The 18,323-nt window shown below is 35.6% G+C and overlaps 1 protein-coding gene across 5 annotated transcripts in view; it reads left to right on the top strand.

The window, feature by feature from the left end:
• The window catches only part of CSRNP3 (cysteine and serine rich nuclear protein 3), a 188,874-nt gene that overhangs the window by 118,127 nt on the left and 52,424 nt on the right, over window positions 1–18,323 (top strand). For all 5 annotated transcript variants that reach the window (XM_032409111.1, XM_032409100.1, XM_032409120.1 and 2 more), the window contains one exon: window positions 3,626–3,796. In XM_032409111.1, the coding sequence (XP_032265002.1) occupies window positions 3,626–3,796 (171 nt within the window). The remainder of the gene's footprint in view (window positions 1–3,625; window positions 3,797–18,323) is intronic.

Below are 18,323 nucleotides of genomic sequence, written 5' to 3'. Positions count from 1 at the left end.
CTATAAGGCACTATTCTAGACTGTTGGTACATCAGTAAAGAAGACAAAGATCCCTGCCCTTGTCTTAGCAGGGGATGAACACGGTAAGCAGTAAACATCGAAATATATAAATAAATAACATGGATTTAGAAGATGGTAAGTGCTATGGGAAAACAAATTAGAAAGGAGATTGGAAGGAATGGTATATCAAAAGTCCGGGAGGCCAGAGAGAAATGGCGGGTTGGAGAAACTGAAAGATTATTAGAGCTAAAATAGTTGACAACAAGGCAGTGGCTCAAAATGAAAATGAAGAGGTTAGCCAAAGTAGATTGTTAAGGACTTTATAAGCCATTTTGAGGATTTTGGACTCATCCTAAGACAATCCAAAGCCACTTAAGAGTTTTAAGCTATAGACTGACATGATCAGATTTGCATTTTAGATTTATCATTCTGCCTGCAACCTGGAAAACACATTGAAAGCAAACAGTAGTGGATGGGAGAGAATAATTGGGAAGCTCTTGTCCTAGTCCAAATGAGAAATGGTGATGCTCTTGACTAGCATATGTTTCATGAATTGGAAAACAGTAGCTGTGTTAAAATGGCTGTTATTGAGGCTTAGACTTTCAGCTTCTCATATTTAGAACAAATTAATGCCTGTCCAGATTTATCTTCTGTTCTTTGGGCTTTGATGCTATATAAAGCCAATTTGAAATGTTGACCACTTTTTCATTGGCTTCATATCCATGAAGTTTAATTATGCCTCATCTTTAGGAACAAAAATATGATAAGTGGATATTTAAGGAGCCGTGGCAGCCATAAGACAGGCATTCATTCTACTCACTTGCATCTGTACCTAACTAGCCATGTATTGTCATCCTCGAATTCTGAGAGAACCAGTACAGGATACAAGCAAACCAGGAATATACAACTCCTTTATCAATAGGGCCTTTCCCTAAATTCTCATATCCTTTTCCTCCCTAGTGAGATAGTGTAGATGATGTAGGAGAAAACCACATGCTCTTTTTACCACCCCACCGTTGGGTTTAGATGAGGGGTTACATTCTTATAAGCAGTGGGTCATTTCACCCTCCTAATTTGTTGTGACATCTTGTTACACTCATGTAGTATTTTTTAAAGGCAATGCAACTAAATAAGTGTTATACTTGCTTGCTGCACTTAACAATATTGGTTAAGTTCAGCACTTAACCAGCATCATGGGTATATGTTAAGGTTATGCCCCTTTGTAATTATTTGAAATTTTAATTTCCAGCTTACATACTAATCCCAAACTAAGTGGTCAAACGTTTCTTCTTTCCTTCGAACTGTGTCTAGCTCAGGCTCTTTCAATCTCAAAGATGTAGGCAGAAATTGTATCTAACCTTCAACTCCTTTGCTTGCCAGTCCCAAATATAACAGCAAAAAGAAAGAGACTTTTCAATTTCCTTACCATCCCTCCAAAAATTTCCCCTCTCATTTCTGAAGAGAAGAGTACCTAGTACCACTTTTTACCATATTGGAACATGGTTCCCTGCAGTCCAATTGAATGTCCTTGGTTCTTGAGACATCTGCCTTTCCTAAGGAAGCTGGGATGGGGAAATGGAACTTAAGGATATGGTTTTTAACTGTTCCCATTGCAATACCTTATTATAAAAATGTACTTTTTAAACATGGGTTCCCATCTTGTATTACTTTTTGTCTTGGAGTCTCTCCCTCATGAATTACTTTGCATCTTGTTTGAAGTGAACCATTTTAAAATTTATATCCTGTCCTACTTTTATTTCAAGAACTTTATTTAAAATATCTTTTTTTTCTCTTGCCCTGCTCAGATATGCATGAACATTTTATGCATTTCACACTCTTTAAGATAGAGAAAATAATATGCTAATTTGAATAGTGGTAAAATCAGAGTCAGAATAGAGATTTTATTCTCAGAGAGTGGACAGTGCAATATCTTCTTAGGGCTATCAGTTATCTCCATTGTTAATATAAGTCATGCAAAAGACATGGATTGGTAAAACAAGGCAGTAGGAGTATTCTCAGTTGGATGGAGCCAGCATAGTGGATGTTTGCTCCTCGAGGACAGGTAACCTGTTCTATTCCCTTTTCTATCACCTACTCCACCCAAGGAGTCAAGCATATATACATACCAATTACTCAACATGTAGTTAGATGAGTAAATTGAGATAAATGATAAATACTTATGAGACATCTAATACTATACTTAATTTTACTAGAAATCACACAGGAGATAGTGAAAGAAGAGATTTTGATTAGGTTTTGAGACTGGGTTATGTCACTCTAGGGCTGGTATGGGGACACCTCCAAGGAAGGAAGAACCTAGGAAGGGAGCTGCTGGAGAGAAGACTAGAAATCAGACAAGTGGTCCTCCAATTTGAGTATGCAGACTGCTAGGCACTGCCTCCTGGGAGTTTCCGATCCAGGAGACCTGAAGCGGGGCACGAGAATTTGCGTTTCTCACAATTTCCCTCCCAGGTGATGCTGATGCTGCTAATCCAAGTAGCCCACTTAAAAAACTACAGAATTAGACCTTGGAGAGCTGGCTCAGCTGAAGGGACCTGGACAGGCTGCTTGCTGTGTGATCTGCACAGAGAAGGGGTGATTTCAGACATGTCTGAGGGCAGTATCGAGAATAGTTTTTAAGTCTTGCCTCCTCTCGATCAACAGGACTGATGGCTACACTCTGGCAAGAAAAGGAGAGAATGGTTTTACAAACTCAAATGAGAGTTAAAATCAGCTGACATAAATAAGATGGAAGATGGGATACATGGAATCAACTTAGTAATACTTACAGCGAAGTTAACCTAATTTAGCAATGTAAGACCATGTACATATATATCTAAGCTAATTTATATATAGGTTATTCCCCGAAATATCCTTACACTGCAAGGAAAGTTTATGCTCTTTAGCTGACTGTGCAGACGTCAAGGTAAATGGGAAAGGTGGAGAAAGGGCAGCCCAAGGAGAGAGAAAAGCCCATTCATCCTAGAGAAAGCATTTAGGAGAAACCACTCCCACCCTTCCCCCTTCCCACTCAGCGCTGTCTCTCAGGTAAATAGCCTTAGAAGTTTCTGAAACCGTGGCAAGGACTTCAATAACCAGGGGTCCTGGGAACACATCTCATCTCATTGCAGTATTGAAATGGAAACTACCTAAAATTTAGAACTGATTTCATAGGCTTTGTTGTGTTCAGCTAATTAGGTTCTTGCATTTTAAAACTCGACTCTCAAGTTTTTGCATAATTATCTGTGTTTCTTCCACATGAATTTTGTATAAGGCAGGAATCATTTAGGACTCTGGGTGACGTTGGCATTTTTTTCATTATAGAACTTCATGACTCAGGTGGATTTTCTCAATTTGCCAACAAAAAAGGAATAGAGATATTACATTAAAATGAACTGTGGCTTTAACAAAATGATACATTTTGGTAACCAAATTTTCAATTGCTCGTATTAATTTAATTTTTGTTAATTTGAAAATATTACAAAAAGTAAACCTGCTTAGTGATCCTTCCAAGGAAAGGCTCAGCTCATGTTTAATAAAACCACATAAAATGACTCTGGAGACCTTGGCTACACATCTAGTGGTCAAATATTTCAATGCTTCGTTGCTCTTGTTCCTTTTACAGGTACATGTGACAGCGCTGCAGCTATGAGTGGAATTTTAAAGAGGAAGTTTGAAGAAGTTGACGGCTCCTCACCCTGCTCTTCTGTGCGGGAATCAGATGATGAAGTTTCCAGCAGTGAAAGTGCTGACAGTGGGGACAGTGTCAATCCATCCACCTCGAATCATTTTCCCCGTGAGTACGGAAACCATACCTGAAGCTGCTTGTCTGGTTCTGCAGTGAAAATAATTGTGTCATCTAGGTCATTTTTTTAAACCTTTATTACTAGTTTTGTTTTGTTTTTGTAATTGACTAAAAACAAGACATGATTAAGTAAAAATGAAATCTCTTTGAGGTAGCGGTAGATTCTTCTATTTGGATTGCTTTTGGCAGTGGATTATTTGATAGTGTTAATCAACTGACTCAATGAAAACAATGGTATTTTATTATTATTAATTTTAAGGAAGCACCCTACTGAGAGTAGATAGGGAAAGACAAGTCCAGGCCCAAAAATGTATCCTCCCATAGCTGAAATGATATTCTGGGGGGGGGGGGGGGGGGGGGGGGGGGGGGGGGGGGCAGAGAAAATAGATGCATTTGGGAGTAGAAGGTCTAGGTTATGATGAGAAAGAGCTTGCCAGCATGAAGAGATGAGAAAGCTGCAAAACTCTCCCAAGTGGTCAAGTGCATGCAGTTTATACTTCTTTCCACCCATTCTTTTATCCTTCATCCTCAAGAATAATATGTAAAGCCCACAAATGAAAAAAGAGATGTATGCCTTCTCATGATTCCTTTTTCTGCCACACTGTAATGTGAGCCCTTCCTGTCATGAAAGGTATTGTGGAGATTGCAGGACTGAGAAAAATTCTTAAAGTAATACAATCTATAAGTTAAAAGAAACTGACTAGTAATAGCTAAAAGATCTTATATTTATGTTTCCAACAGGAAGATTTTACTATATCATGATACCACGGTAGATAACTAGTCTTAGTTTTTCCATTTTTCAATTAAGTGGCTATATTTTATTAATATATGATCTATAACATAGAATTTACTTTGGAAATGTGACAACCCAGAAAACCAAAAGAATTAACAATAGTTTTAAGGGGGTAATAAGAATCTCAATAAAACTGTTGAGTATGAAACAAACACACTAAAATCAAAAGCATTGCCTTAAACAGGCAAAACTAATAGAAAATGTAATGAAAGGGCAATTACAATGATCATGGCAGATAAAAAACCATAAAATATTCAGGGACAAGGTTATTGTGTAATGTAGGGGATCTGCAAATACATTTACATATGTCATGATGATATGAAATGAGCTTTTGTTTTTGATTTAAAAGAAGATGCATTGTACCTATTTGGTCTTAATATTAATAGTGATAATAGCAACAACATGATCGTCTGATGGAATTTCATGAAGATCAACAGAACAAGTGAGATAATATACATGAAAGAACTTGGTAAAATGTTAACTACTAAGCACATGTTATATTGGAAATTATGATCATAGCTAACATTTCTTGGGTACATAAATGCTCCAATAGCTTTATATACATTATCCCTACTCTTTGCATCAATTCTGTAAGTACCACTACCTTCAATTTAAGAGGAAATACCTGAGGCTCAGAGGCTAAGCATCTTGCCCAGTATCACACACAATTTGAGCCTAGGTACATATGTGTATGTGTGTGTCTCATTCCATAGTCTTCACTTTTTCCATTACCTCATGCTTCCCCTTAATTGTATAATATTGGACATATCTTTAAAATGTTGTTTATTGTGAATTGTAAAAGAATTAGGTGAATTAGTAAAGAGATGAGTTATGTTTCTGGATATAAAGATAAATAAAGTTATCAAAGCTTTCCACATTAATTTATACATATGAGTATAATATCAATAAAATCCTCAAGGGCATTTTCTTAGAAGGCAATAGAATGATAAAAATCGATTTGGGAAAATAAGCTAATGAGAATAAAGGTATATTTTAAAAAAGAAACTATAAATGTTGAAAAGCCATTCCAGATCTCAAATCATAATAGAAGATTATATAACTTATCTTTTTTGAAACTCTGCTAGATCTAGGAAAGTATAGAAAAATCTCAACATGTTATATATAAGAGTTTAATGTAAAAGAATAGAGCATTACAGAGCAATGGCAAAGGGAAGAAGTAGTTAATAAATGGTTGTGGTGTTAGAGTTTGAAAAAGAAGTAATTTAGATACACATCCCACAACATATGCCAAAATACATTCCAGATGGATTAAATAGATAATTAAAAAAAATCAAATTACGGGGATATTGCTTATTTATCAGACATTTGGTAGGATCATTACCTGATCTTTGAAGTAACAACAACAACAAAAAACTCACATTGCAAAATACTTATAATAAATACATTATCTATTATATTTAATTTAGTAAAAAACACATGTAAATTTTTTAGATAACCCCCAAAGGCATTCCACACAATAGCAAGTATGATTAACGAACATTTGAAAACATTAAACAATAATAATAACAATTCAGATTAAAATAATCCTAATGATATTCCATTAGTATGAAATCACAGAAATTTCATCTCCATGAAATTAGCACTCCTCTCTCCAATAAAAACTACTGATACCTAAGTGCTGGTGAAAGTCACAGTGTAAATCATAGGTACATACTTTGTGACTGATGGCAATGAAATTTAGAAAGCACTGGGTTAATATAAGAGCCATAATAATATTCATATCTATAAGTCTGTACTTCAGATAATTTACCTGAAGGGGGAAACATCAAAAACAAGGGGAAAACTACATAAGTGAAAATGTTGGTGGTTAGTGGTAGTACCAAAAAACGGGGGTTAAAAAAAATGGGGGTTGGAGGTGGAGAAGGGAAAGATAACATGTCTCAGAGAAGGAAAATGCTTTAAGTTATGGTGACTTATACAGTTTATTTTCATGATAGTTATGAAGACCTTATGACAATTATGTAAAATAAAATGCTCATGAGATAATGTTAAGAAAAATCAAACACAAAATCTTAACATACTGTCAGGGAAAATCTAGTATGCATAAAGGCAAGGAATGGTATGGCGCCCTAAGCACTGAAAATGATTTGATTTTTTGAGGTATTAAAAAGATGGATGGATTTTCATATTTATTAATTTAAAACAAATAAGTTTTAAATTTAAACTAAAACGATAACTGTAGTTCAAATTGTGTTTGTATATGTGGACAGCAGATTGAAATGGTGTGATCAGCTAAATCATTCAATACTGCAGCTAACTAGTAAAAGCTTTTATAAGTTAAGTCTAACAGAAATGATTTTTCCTATTAAAGAAAATAGACCTATTTTATGATGTCCAACAAGTCATCAAAATGGGGGCACTGGCTGGCTCAGTCAGTTGAGCATGCAAAACTTGATCTCAGGGTTGTGAGTGCGAGCCCGACATCGGGTATAGAGATGACTTAAAAATAAAATCTTAAAAAAATTAAAATACATATTTAAAAAGAGAAGTTATCAAAATATTTCAGCTCATCATTTATTATCAGTGGTAGCTGGCAATGTGTTAGTTTACTAAATTGCTGATTTAACTGTATTAAATGAAATCTGACAGAGATTAATTTTTAAAGATAATTAAATGATTAACTAAAAAGTGCCCTTTTCATTAAATAGTCTGCTCAGGTCACCATATTCATATTATGGAGAGGGGAGGAAAAAGTGGGAGGAAAAAGCACAGAATCAAGAGATAAAAATTCTACCTAGGATATTTATTGTATGAAAGACCTGAGCATGTTAACTAATGTGAGAGGGGTAGTTAAAAGGCCTTCTTGTTTCTAGAAATGTATTTCTAATTATTCACTTGCCCAAAAATTTATATACAAGTTTTAAGAAAATTTTTTTTTCATCTCGATTAAAGTATGTACTTAGCGGCAGTGGTCTTATCTGCATGTAAATCTATGGATATAAACTTTTAGGAATGTTATCATTGGTGAATCCTGTTTATTTAATATGTCTCTCCACTTTCCAAAAAAAACCTGTCTTAGAGTAAAGAAGGATTTTTGATGACTATCAAATTTGTGTAGCATTAGGAAACCAAATTTAGTTTCACATTGAGAGTTTTTTAAATGTGGTTATTTAAATCTCACCCATCATGAGCTCATCTTTCGAATTAAAAATACCCCATGTACTCAGTGCTTTATAGGCATTAACATATTGTGTAACATAACATTTTGTTGTCATTACAGATAGAGGCATTGATAAGATTGTTTGGTAAGTGTCAGCAGCTATGGTAGTAAAAAATTCCATGCTATTCTAAGCTTTCTGTAAAGATATTCAATTTGCAGCACATCACATTATGATAATAAAAGCTTCAAAATATAAATCAATAAGGGAATTATGCCTTTTTCCATGGACTTCTGAGTTTTGCTGGCAACTCGCATGCTCACCGGCGATCAACCAAAGTCATATCTTATACTTCCCTTGAGATAGAAGCATCTGGATTCTGTATTGCTGTTGAACGCTTTGTTTCATCAAATCCCTGTGGCTCTATAGCCAATCAGCCTGTACTTGAGCGCTGTCGAAAGGAAAGCTGCAAGAAGCTAGAGAGGAAGGATTTTTTTTCCTGCCCTCTCAAGGTTCTTGGCACTTCACACGAGTAATGAGAGGCTGTGTGATGAAACATCCTCCCAAAAGGAACACATTATTTTTCCTGAAACAGAGTGTTTCTACAAATAAATGTACAGTATTTAGGAAGTGAAAATATCAAGAGGTAAAAGGATAGATCTACACTGCGCATGAAAGCAGGTAGTCGATGTCTCACATAGGGATACTATTTTCTAACTGATAAAACACTTTCACATTCTTGAGTTCATTTGATATCCCAAAATTGTCATGTAACCATTTTATAAAAGTAGAAATTACCATTCAGAGATGTATTCCTAATTTACCCAAGAGCTAAGATTATAATGTTTCCCTCCCTCCCTCTTTTTTTCTTTCTTACTTCCTTCCCTTTTCTCTCTGAACCTGCACAGGGCATAAGTATGCTACCATGCTCACCCAAAAAGGCTGTTTCTCCAATGTCATTTCCCTCCCACTGACTGCACATTTCTTAATGGGATTAGAGATAGAGAATTCACAGAAAACAGATTTTGCCATGAAACTTTGTACTGGAAGTATGACTGAAACATACCTATTCTCTTACCCAAGCAGTTAAAATGCACTGAAGATTTAGATTCAGTTCCAACAAATAGAGTGTATCTTATGTTCCAAGCTCTGAGGTAGTTGCTTTCAGACATGACAAAGTGATAGACTACAAGTAGTAAATACAACTTAAAAATACAGGGAGAGACCATGTCTACACAGCACTGTGGTTTACTTCGAGAACTTACTATGCCAAAGATAAATGTAGCAATCTGCCTCTGAGCCTTTGATTTTTCAAACAATGGAGGAGTGTTCAGGCAGAAACCCAACACAGGAGTTTTAAGGGAAGTCTTTGATTAAGCAGGAGACAGGGTCACATGACCCTCAAAATCTCCTTTATACTCTGTGATGATATGATTCTAAGAACAAGGATCAAAATAGCATCTTAAGTTAGAGCTGAGACCAAGTAAGAAAAGGTAAGCAGCATAAGTCAAGAAAAGCTACTATTAAACTAAGAGATCTCCAGACCCTCTGCATCCCCTTATGTTGAAGAAGGCCAATTAGCATGGCCCTTGTCAGATCAGGCCTGGAACCAGTTGCAGATACACTTATACTAGGTCAGTGTCCCTATCTGAACACCAGACATATTATTTCTGGAAGTTTGGAATATTTTATAATTTTTAATAAGTTCTACATACCTTTCACTAGAGATTAAAGTCTATGGATTACCCCACCATTCTCTTTTCCATCATTTTCTTTCTCAGCACCCTTTTTTTTTCAGTCACAGACAATTTGCAACTATTTTATAGTATATTTGTTTTGGTTTGGTTTTTTGGGGGCGGGGGAGAGAGCATGCGCACACAAGTGTGAATGAGGGGAAAGGCAGAAATGAGAAAGAATCCCAAGCAGGCTCCATGCCCAGCATGAAGCTCAGTCTTGTGACCCTGAGATCATGGCCTGAGCCGAAATCAAGAGTCAAATGCTTAACCAACTGAGAGCCACCCAGGTGGCCCAGTATATTTGTTTATACTTGTGTATTTTTATATTTGTTTATATTTGTGTACCTGTTTTGTTTAGCATTGTATTCCTATTAGGAAAAGGCAGAAGAGCCCTGTAGCACATTAGAAACTTCCAGGCCAAATTAGGCCATTACGTAGAACTAAATTTAATATATTCATTGAGAGTCTTCATCTTGTCCACAGTGATAGCCAAGTGATATTGCCAAATGTTTCCTTGAAATCCCTTCACACAATTCATTGCCTAAGGGAGCCATATCTTCCCCAGGTGTTAGGCTCTAGGATGCACAGTGACATTTAGAAAAATTCCCATTGGAAATTGCTTCTTGTGCTTATAAAATACACTACCCACTGTTGCGCTATATATACAGTAAGTCCCACATGGCCTTTTCCCCCCCTGTGGTGTTAAGGTAGAATATTGTTTCTTTAGTTGATCATCAGTGAAGTAGTTGCTGTGTTTGGGAGCCATTGTGAGAGAAAAATATTTAGGTTTTCTGTGATTTTTCTTTCCCTAGTGCGTCAGTTAAATTTGTGAAAATGGGACTCTTGGAAATTCCTTTGGTTTGTTATAATTGGAAAATCCACAACCAAGGAGCCACGAGATTCTCAATCTAGTTTTAGTTCTGTTGAAAGTAGCTCTGACTGTAGTTAAATCATTTAACCTGTTTCTTCATTTGGAAAATGTGAGAATAGATTGATTTTCAAAGTATGGAAATTTGCATAAGTTTCAGGTAATCCTCCTTCCCTCCGAATATAATATGCTACTGATAATACTTTATGCTTGAGTTATTTATATCATATTTGAGGATATCTTTGTGTTTTCAATGTTTATGCTGTGTACCATTGGAATACCTATATACAAGTCCAATAGAATATTCCATTTGGTGATTTTAGCTTGTAGTTTCCACATAAAGAAGTGAAAATCATGTGAATTATTTTAATTGATTTGTTTTGGGATGTCTTGATTAAGTAGATAATATTCTCAAAGCATAGTATATTAGAACTATAAAAGACAGTTTAATAATATAGGACTGAGTAAAAATAAATGATGATATTTAGAGTAAGGAGTTTTATATGTTGGTCTGTTGGCAGAGAAATATTGGAGAAATAAATAGAATATTCATGTGCTTAATGATTTTTAAAAATTATTTTCAAAGCTGTCCTTAGCTGAAATGTGTAAGTGAACACTCTGGAACATCTCATTATCACAAAGGAATATTCTAACTGAAAATTTCTAAAGAAAGTCACAGAAGGATGAAACATTAGCAGAAATGATTTATCTGGAACATTTTTAAAATGCATAGTCATTTGATATCCTGAAATGTTATTTATAACTGAATATCCACATTTGTCTCATTTATGTGCTAATTGTGTTTTAATATTGGTGAGGTCAACCCTGCTTGTGAACAGATTGTGTAGGCATTTAGACAGTATATTTTAAGAGGCATTTCTGTCCTAAAATATCTTTTACCACATGACTGAAAATTTCATCATGAATGTAATCCCTTTGGGATGACTATATTAAAATATACATATATGTGGCCTATCTAGTAGGTTTAAAATGTGATGTCTGGACTGAAATTTCCTGGATTCTCATCAAAAATTCTCTACTCAGAGGCAAGTAAGTAATTTCTCTGATATTTGGCTTCCTCATCTATAAATACTGATAGAAAACAATACTACTGGGGCGCCTGGGTCGCTCAGTCGTTAAGCGTCTGCCCTCGGCTCAGGTCATGATCCCAGGGTCCTGGGATCGAGCCCCGCATCAGGCTCCCTGCTTGGCAGGAAGCCTGTTTCTCCCTCTCCCACTCCCCTTGCTTGTGTTCCCTCTCTCGCTGTGTCTCTCTCTGTCAAATAAATAAATAAAATCTTAAAAAAAAAAGAAAACAATACTACCTACATTGTAAGTTTGATGGTGTCTTAAATGAGTGAATATTGCTTTATACTGTACTTGATATTTAGTAAATACCCAAACAGTATTAGCTATGCTAATGATGATTCCAGTGAGGGACAACACAAATTTTATTTTATTTTTAAAGATATTATTTATTTATTTGAGAAAGAGAGAGAGGGAGAACACAAGCAGGGGGAGTGGGAGAGGGAGAAGCAGGCTCCCTGCAGAGCAGAGAGCCAGATGTGGGGCTCGATTCCAGGACCCTGGGATCATGACCTGAGCCGAGGGCAGATGCTTAACCAACTGAGCCACCCAGGTGCCCCAACACAAATTTTATAGTTATTCTGGAAAACTACCTATATAGACAATAGGTACCCAGAGGAAAAATACATATTTCAGTTATGTTTTTGATAGAGTGGGAGAGACGTCTGGAAAGATCTAGATTACAGATGTAAATCCTGGATCTTCAGATCCAGGCAAGTCATGTAAGTGTGAGAAAGCAGACAGGTAAATGACAAGAGGGTATGGTGGACCTAGAGTGTATCTTCCTAAAAGGCTTTATATTTAATAATAATAATAATAATAATAAACCTATCTAATCCAGTGAAATTCTTCTTCAAGCTATTTTCAGTTTACCATCTACCTGTTTGCTAATCCTGGTCTAGGTAGTGGGACATTATTCAGGGAACATCATGAAATTCAATCACAAGCTGCTGCAGAAGGAAGAATTTCCAGCATACACTCACCATTTTTGTCAGCATTAGTTCTAAAAAAATTGTAAGGATTCAGAATAATAATCCTAGCAGTAATAACTGGCATTTATTGAACTTTCATTAAACGTTCAGTGCTAGGAACTGCACTCACATCTTATGTGCGTTCTCTTACTTAATTAGCACAACCTATGAAGCATCTGATGCTGATTTTAAGTAGGTACCCAGAATCACCAAGCTAATAAGCTTGTGATCTTTGCATCATTCTGACTTGGAATCCTGTACTTTATACATTGTTTCCTGTAATTAATGTTGAAAACAGCATTGTCAATCTTTCTCATGCTAACATCGCTTCTCAGACTTCTGAAAACATCTCCTGACAGTTGGCATTCAATTCCAGAAAATCTAATAAAGTCTACTGCTAATGACTCAAATAGCATAAAGATTCCATTTTAAATTAGAGAAGCTCAATAAATAGTGCATGGATTGAGTTCACAGAGAATAAGCTCGATTTGCTTACTAAGTCTTGCATGCATATGGCTTTTTGCACTGGCATCATAAGCCTTTGTATTCAAATGCCACGGTCGATAGAACTTTGCCCGCTTAGAGTTCTCTGCAGCTAAATCACCCAGTCTCTTTCTGAGTGGTGTTTTCTTTTCCAAGTAAAAGGAGTAGGGAGGAAGGGAAGAGATGCTGACATTGTTATGACTGAGGGGGTAAGACTGGGCATTGTGGCACCTCTCAGCCAGGCTCACCTCCCTGCAGGAAGTGTTTCAGAGCTGCAGGGAAGGGGGCATCTTGGCAGCTGCCTCCTCTTTGATTGACCACATCAGGCTTTAAAAGCATCTATGGGTTCATTAGCATCAGCCATTTGCGGGGCTCTTCTGTAGACCATCTTAATGGGAACGTGTGAGAGCTTTTATGAGTGTACTCCAAGATAGGATTTATGGGAAATAGTCACAGCAAGTGTTTGATGTCTTTTGGACTTATTCTCCTAAACTCTAGGCACCATCAGAACATCAATAAAGCATGACTTTTGTGTAAATATCAGGACAGAGAAGTAAGTGTTGGCACAGGTATTTCTGGGAATGTTTCTGTAACAGTTATCAAGGACAATTTACTAGAAGAAATGGAGAGTAACTTGGGACTTAAAAGTCAAGCAGAGGGAAGAAAGGAGGGAGAGAGAAGATAATGCAGTCGATTGGACTGAAGATGTATACTTGTATACTCAGAATATGGGATTGAAAGGAAGAGGTAGTGAACAGGAAAACCATTGCAGGACGGAGGGCTGTGCTTGCTCAAGCACACGGCACAGATAGCAAGCACGTAGGTGGTAAATAAACATAGGCATTATGATACCAGTCGTTACTGTTCCAGTTAGCGTCTCTCAAAGTTCCCAGGTAAGAGACAAGAATCTATTGCTCCTAAGAAGGGTGGGCTTCTTTTGAAATGGTAAAAGAAACGTGAGGTTTTCAAAAATATTTACTACTACACTTTACATGCATTAACGCATGCAAGGGTTACAGCAATCCTAGGAAATGGGTATTACTTTTAATTCTAATTATACAGATAATAAAACGGGAGTTCAGAGGTTAGTGACTTTTCCAGAGTCCTAAGGGGGTAAAACCAGATTCCAACCCTGGCCAGCCTCACTCTGGTGTTTGACCCCTTAAACATACGCTTTCTTATGGAAACCTCAAAAGACCAGCTCAGTGAAAACTTCATTTCTTAATCCAGGCTTAATCTAAGCTTTGTAGAAATCTATGGGGGTATGATTTAATTTTCTAAGTAGAAAATAAAATCATTGTGAAATGATTTCATTTTAAAAGTCTTTGTTGTACAGCTTTGATTTGTATTGCCTAAAAAGTAAAAACATCTATAATTTAACATATTTGCTCTTGCCTTTAACTCCTCTTTATAACAATCACATTCATATTGTCTAGGAAATATTTATAAAACCACAAGATGTTTTCCAAAGTGTTAAATGCTATTTGCACTCCTTAAAAACATTATTTTTGTTGTTTTTCTTGGTAATCAGCTTGTTCTCCAATTTTTCAAAGTTGTATTTTGTATAGAGTAGCAAAATTGATTACCTTAGAAGTGCTGAATAATAGAACTATACCTGTGTAAAGGAGAGTGAGAGTACTATATGACTTGCATTCATTTTTTTCAAAGGTTTAATGATATATGGGTGAACATATCCATTGTAACCATCAAAACAGTGAAATTCCAAAAAGGTTGTCTTACATATATCAAACAGCTCTTTTTCTTTTGTTTTCATGCTTATTTTGTATTTTGAATCATTCCCACAAAAATTATATTAACATAAAATTTATATTAACTTAATTTTTCAGCCGTGGTGTGGGTATTTGCACCAGGGAAATTGGCAAACACCATACATCAAAATGACCAATTTATTATTTTGTAGATTGTGTAGACTTAAGAAAGCAATGAGATAAAATGTGAATACAAATTAAAATTATGTCATTTCTGTAGCTTTTGCATGGTACATAGCATAAAAAGATGAAAAAAATATTCTTCTAATAGTCCAAAATTATCTTACCTAGCAAAGAATTCATTCGTGTCATGGATGAATGAGCTATCTCAACATGCCTTCAATTCTTCATTTTCCTTTTACTCCTTTACTTAAATGAAAATGTCAACCAATATTTATATCTAAACCACACTTATCTGTCAATTGCAACCAGAGGTTGGTGATGGATACGTAATTAAGAAAAAATCAATTGACAGTTGATTCGTGAGAACCAATTGATTAAATGGAATTACAATAAAGAGTATTTATATTTTATTATTATTTGCAAATCATGGGCTATGCATTCTTTATATAAGTAAAATTTATAATAAATGTATGCATTTTTGTGGGGAGCCAGTTGTTAAACATACTCCAGAACACCACTGGGTTTGCTCTATGATTATATTTAAACTCACCAGTTTTTTTGTGTTTTTAAATTTTTCTGCACTTTTCTTTTATTCCTTTGAATGCCCTGGGTATAAAATTTTAGTGTTTTTTAACTGACAAAATATTTTGTCAACTTTTATAAATATGAACTCATTACAAATTCTTAAAACTATAAGAATTTGGGGGGAAAAAGAATTACATGCCATTCATTACAATGAAATGAAAAAATAATTCAAGTGATAACTTGTAGATATTTGCACTTAAGTATTTAATTTAAAAATCTAGCTTTGCTTTTATGTTTCTCAACTGTTTACAGTCCTCTTTTGCAGCAGGGTTTTGTCTGATTTGTGGTCAGTTAACTCAGTTAGAATTTGAATGTTAATATCAAGCTCAATCCCAGAGTGACTGCTGGACAGCTTTATTCTCCACTGTTACAGGTTAACCCTAATTCTGATCAGATAGCTACAGTATCTGTTCTTCAATACTAAGGAAACTAGAAGATAAATAAGTAAATGAAAACCTATCACAGTAACAGAAAAACACAATTCGAAATGTGTGTGCTGGATAATTTTTGTATACAGACCATAGTCACAAAGGATCAACAAAAATATTCCATCTGTGGCTTTTCAACACAGTTGTGGCAGGTCTTTTTGCTGTGCTGTCTTCAAGCAGTTGCTTGAAAAGCTATGAGTGTCTTTTTTTCCCCTCTCTTGGAAATTGAAGTGTATTATCTTATTAACATAGCTGTCATTGTCATCAACATTAGCTAACATTAACACCCAAATGGCACTGTCATTTAATTGGACTCTATGAAATTCACGAAGTTAGGCGCCCTTGCTACTTAGGAGCAATTGTAGCAGGAAGACAGGATGAACAAGAACTAAACAAATTGCCATTTACACAGATTATGCCATTTATATAATTGTGTAGCTGGCATAAGGAAATCTTTGCTATTCATTCACCTCTTCCCCCTGTCCACAGCGCATACAGTGCAAATTATATATGTGGAAGGATTATAGAGTGCTAGAATAACAGCTGTCACAGGGCCAGGAAATCCTCTGAGGGTTTTCTTTTTTTATAAAGGGTTTATTAGGAGAACCAAATTTTGAGTTGGACTTAAAGAATGATGTGGTAATGTATTAGAAGTTAGAAAAAGAAGTGTATAGCGAGATTAAGCTAGATTATCCTTATGAAAGTTATTATTTATATGGTGTGAGTTTGGAAAGCTATTCAAAAATGCTATAACATGTTAGGAACACATTCCTTTTTATTTAGACGCACTTTTTTCATTCTCTCTTTTGGGGTGGTTAATATTAGCACTTTACAGTCACAAAACTATCAGGCACACCCAAGGTAGTATGAGTGATTTGTTTCTTTCTTTTTTTTTTTTTTTTAATTTTATTTATTTATTTGACAGAGAGAGACACAGTGAGAGAGGGAACACAAGCAGGGGGAGTGGGAGAGGGAGAAGCAGGCTTCCCGCGGAGCAGGGAGCCTGATGCGGGGCTCGATCCCAGGACCCTGGGATCATGACCGGAGCCGAAGGCAGACGCTTAACGACTGAGCCACCCAGGCGCCCATGAGTGATTTGTTTCTAATAGAAGGTGTATGGGGTCCCAGTAGTGTTCTGTGTATCTGAATAACAGAAGAACTACAATAAAATCAAGAAAAGGAACAAGAAAAGAGAACTAAAGCCAAATCTCTTCTAATTTATAATTTTACCTGAAATTGTTCCTAGGAGAATACAGAGTAGATGAGAGATTTATTATAGGAAAATCCCCTCTTCTATATCCTAATTTTCTATTTGTTGAGTTGTGAAATTAAAACTCACACGGTATTTTTTTTCTTCCTGTCTAAACTTTTTTTGACTCAAGTTGTAATCTGCAGATTACAAGTATGGAATCACATTGACTCCTTTTGCTACCATAATAATTTCATTACATTAGTAGTGAGCCTAGGGAGCAAACAGTGCTTTGTGGTGAGTTGGGTTGTTGGCAGCCACGTGCGATCACCCCACCCATACACCCATATTGTACGTCATAGCTGCTGGCAAAAATCAAGAAAGTGACAGAAATATCAAGAGAGAACATGTCAGAGAGAGAGAGAACATGTCTTTTTAAATCAATTATAAATTTCTGCACACACAATGTGTAAAGCATTATCAAAAAGAAAAGAGTTGGAGGCTCAGAAATGCTTGCCTTGTATCCTAGAATTTATTTGCTGGCAGATCCTACTATGGTCATTTTGACCTAGGGTATTTCCCTACTAGCTCAATCTGATAAAGATACTGAATTGCTATATAACCACCGAAGTCAAGAGGACTTAGAAATTCCAAGGATAAAGAGTTTAAAGAGTTCTTTAAAACTTAATAGGGAAGTCATTCATTTAATTATTAATTAAGCTAAACTTATTACTCTGGTTGGAATAATAGCCTCTTCCTAAGGATTGGAAATCAAAGAAAAATTCTCAAATGAAGGACATATATCTGAAGTGAGCACCCAAAGGAAATGCACCCTTTTTTCTTCTCTTATTTCTTGGGATTATACAGTGGACCCTCTGTCAGCTGAAACTCTGTATATAACTGTTGACTCCCCCAAAGCTTACTTACTAATAGCCTACTGTTGTCCAGAAGCTTTACTGATAACATACAGTTGATTAGCACATATTTTTTATGTCATATGTATTATATACTGTATTATTACAAGAAAATAAACTAGAGAAAAGAAGTTATTAAAGTCATAAGGAAGAGGAAATACATTTGTAGAACTGTACTGTATTTATAAGAAAAACCAATGTATAAGTAGATGTGTGCAGTTCAAAACTGTGTTGTTTAAAGGTCAACTGTAAATCACATAAGCAAAAATATTTTATTGCAAAAATTGTAAAAAGTTGAATTAAAGGCAGCTTTGGAGTTAATAATTATTGGTAATATGGTTTTCTATAAATATTACAGGATAAACCATCTAAGCAATTTAAAGGTTTACAGTTTTTCTTTTTGATCAATTTGATCCAGCCAGAGTTTATGCCTGTATAAACCTTCCAAAAATTA

Source organism: Phoca vitulina, unplaced genomic scaffold (genome assembly GCF_004348235.1).
Source record: "Phoca vitulina isolate PV1807 unplaced genomic scaffold, GSC_HSeal_1.0 scaffold1, whole genome shotgun sequence".
Taxonomy (NCBI): Eukaryota; Metazoa; Chordata; class Mammalia; order Carnivora; family Phocidae; genus Phoca; species Phoca vitulina.
Note: the sequence above shows the minus strand (reverse complement) of the source record. Positions and strands in the feature narration are given on the sequence as shown.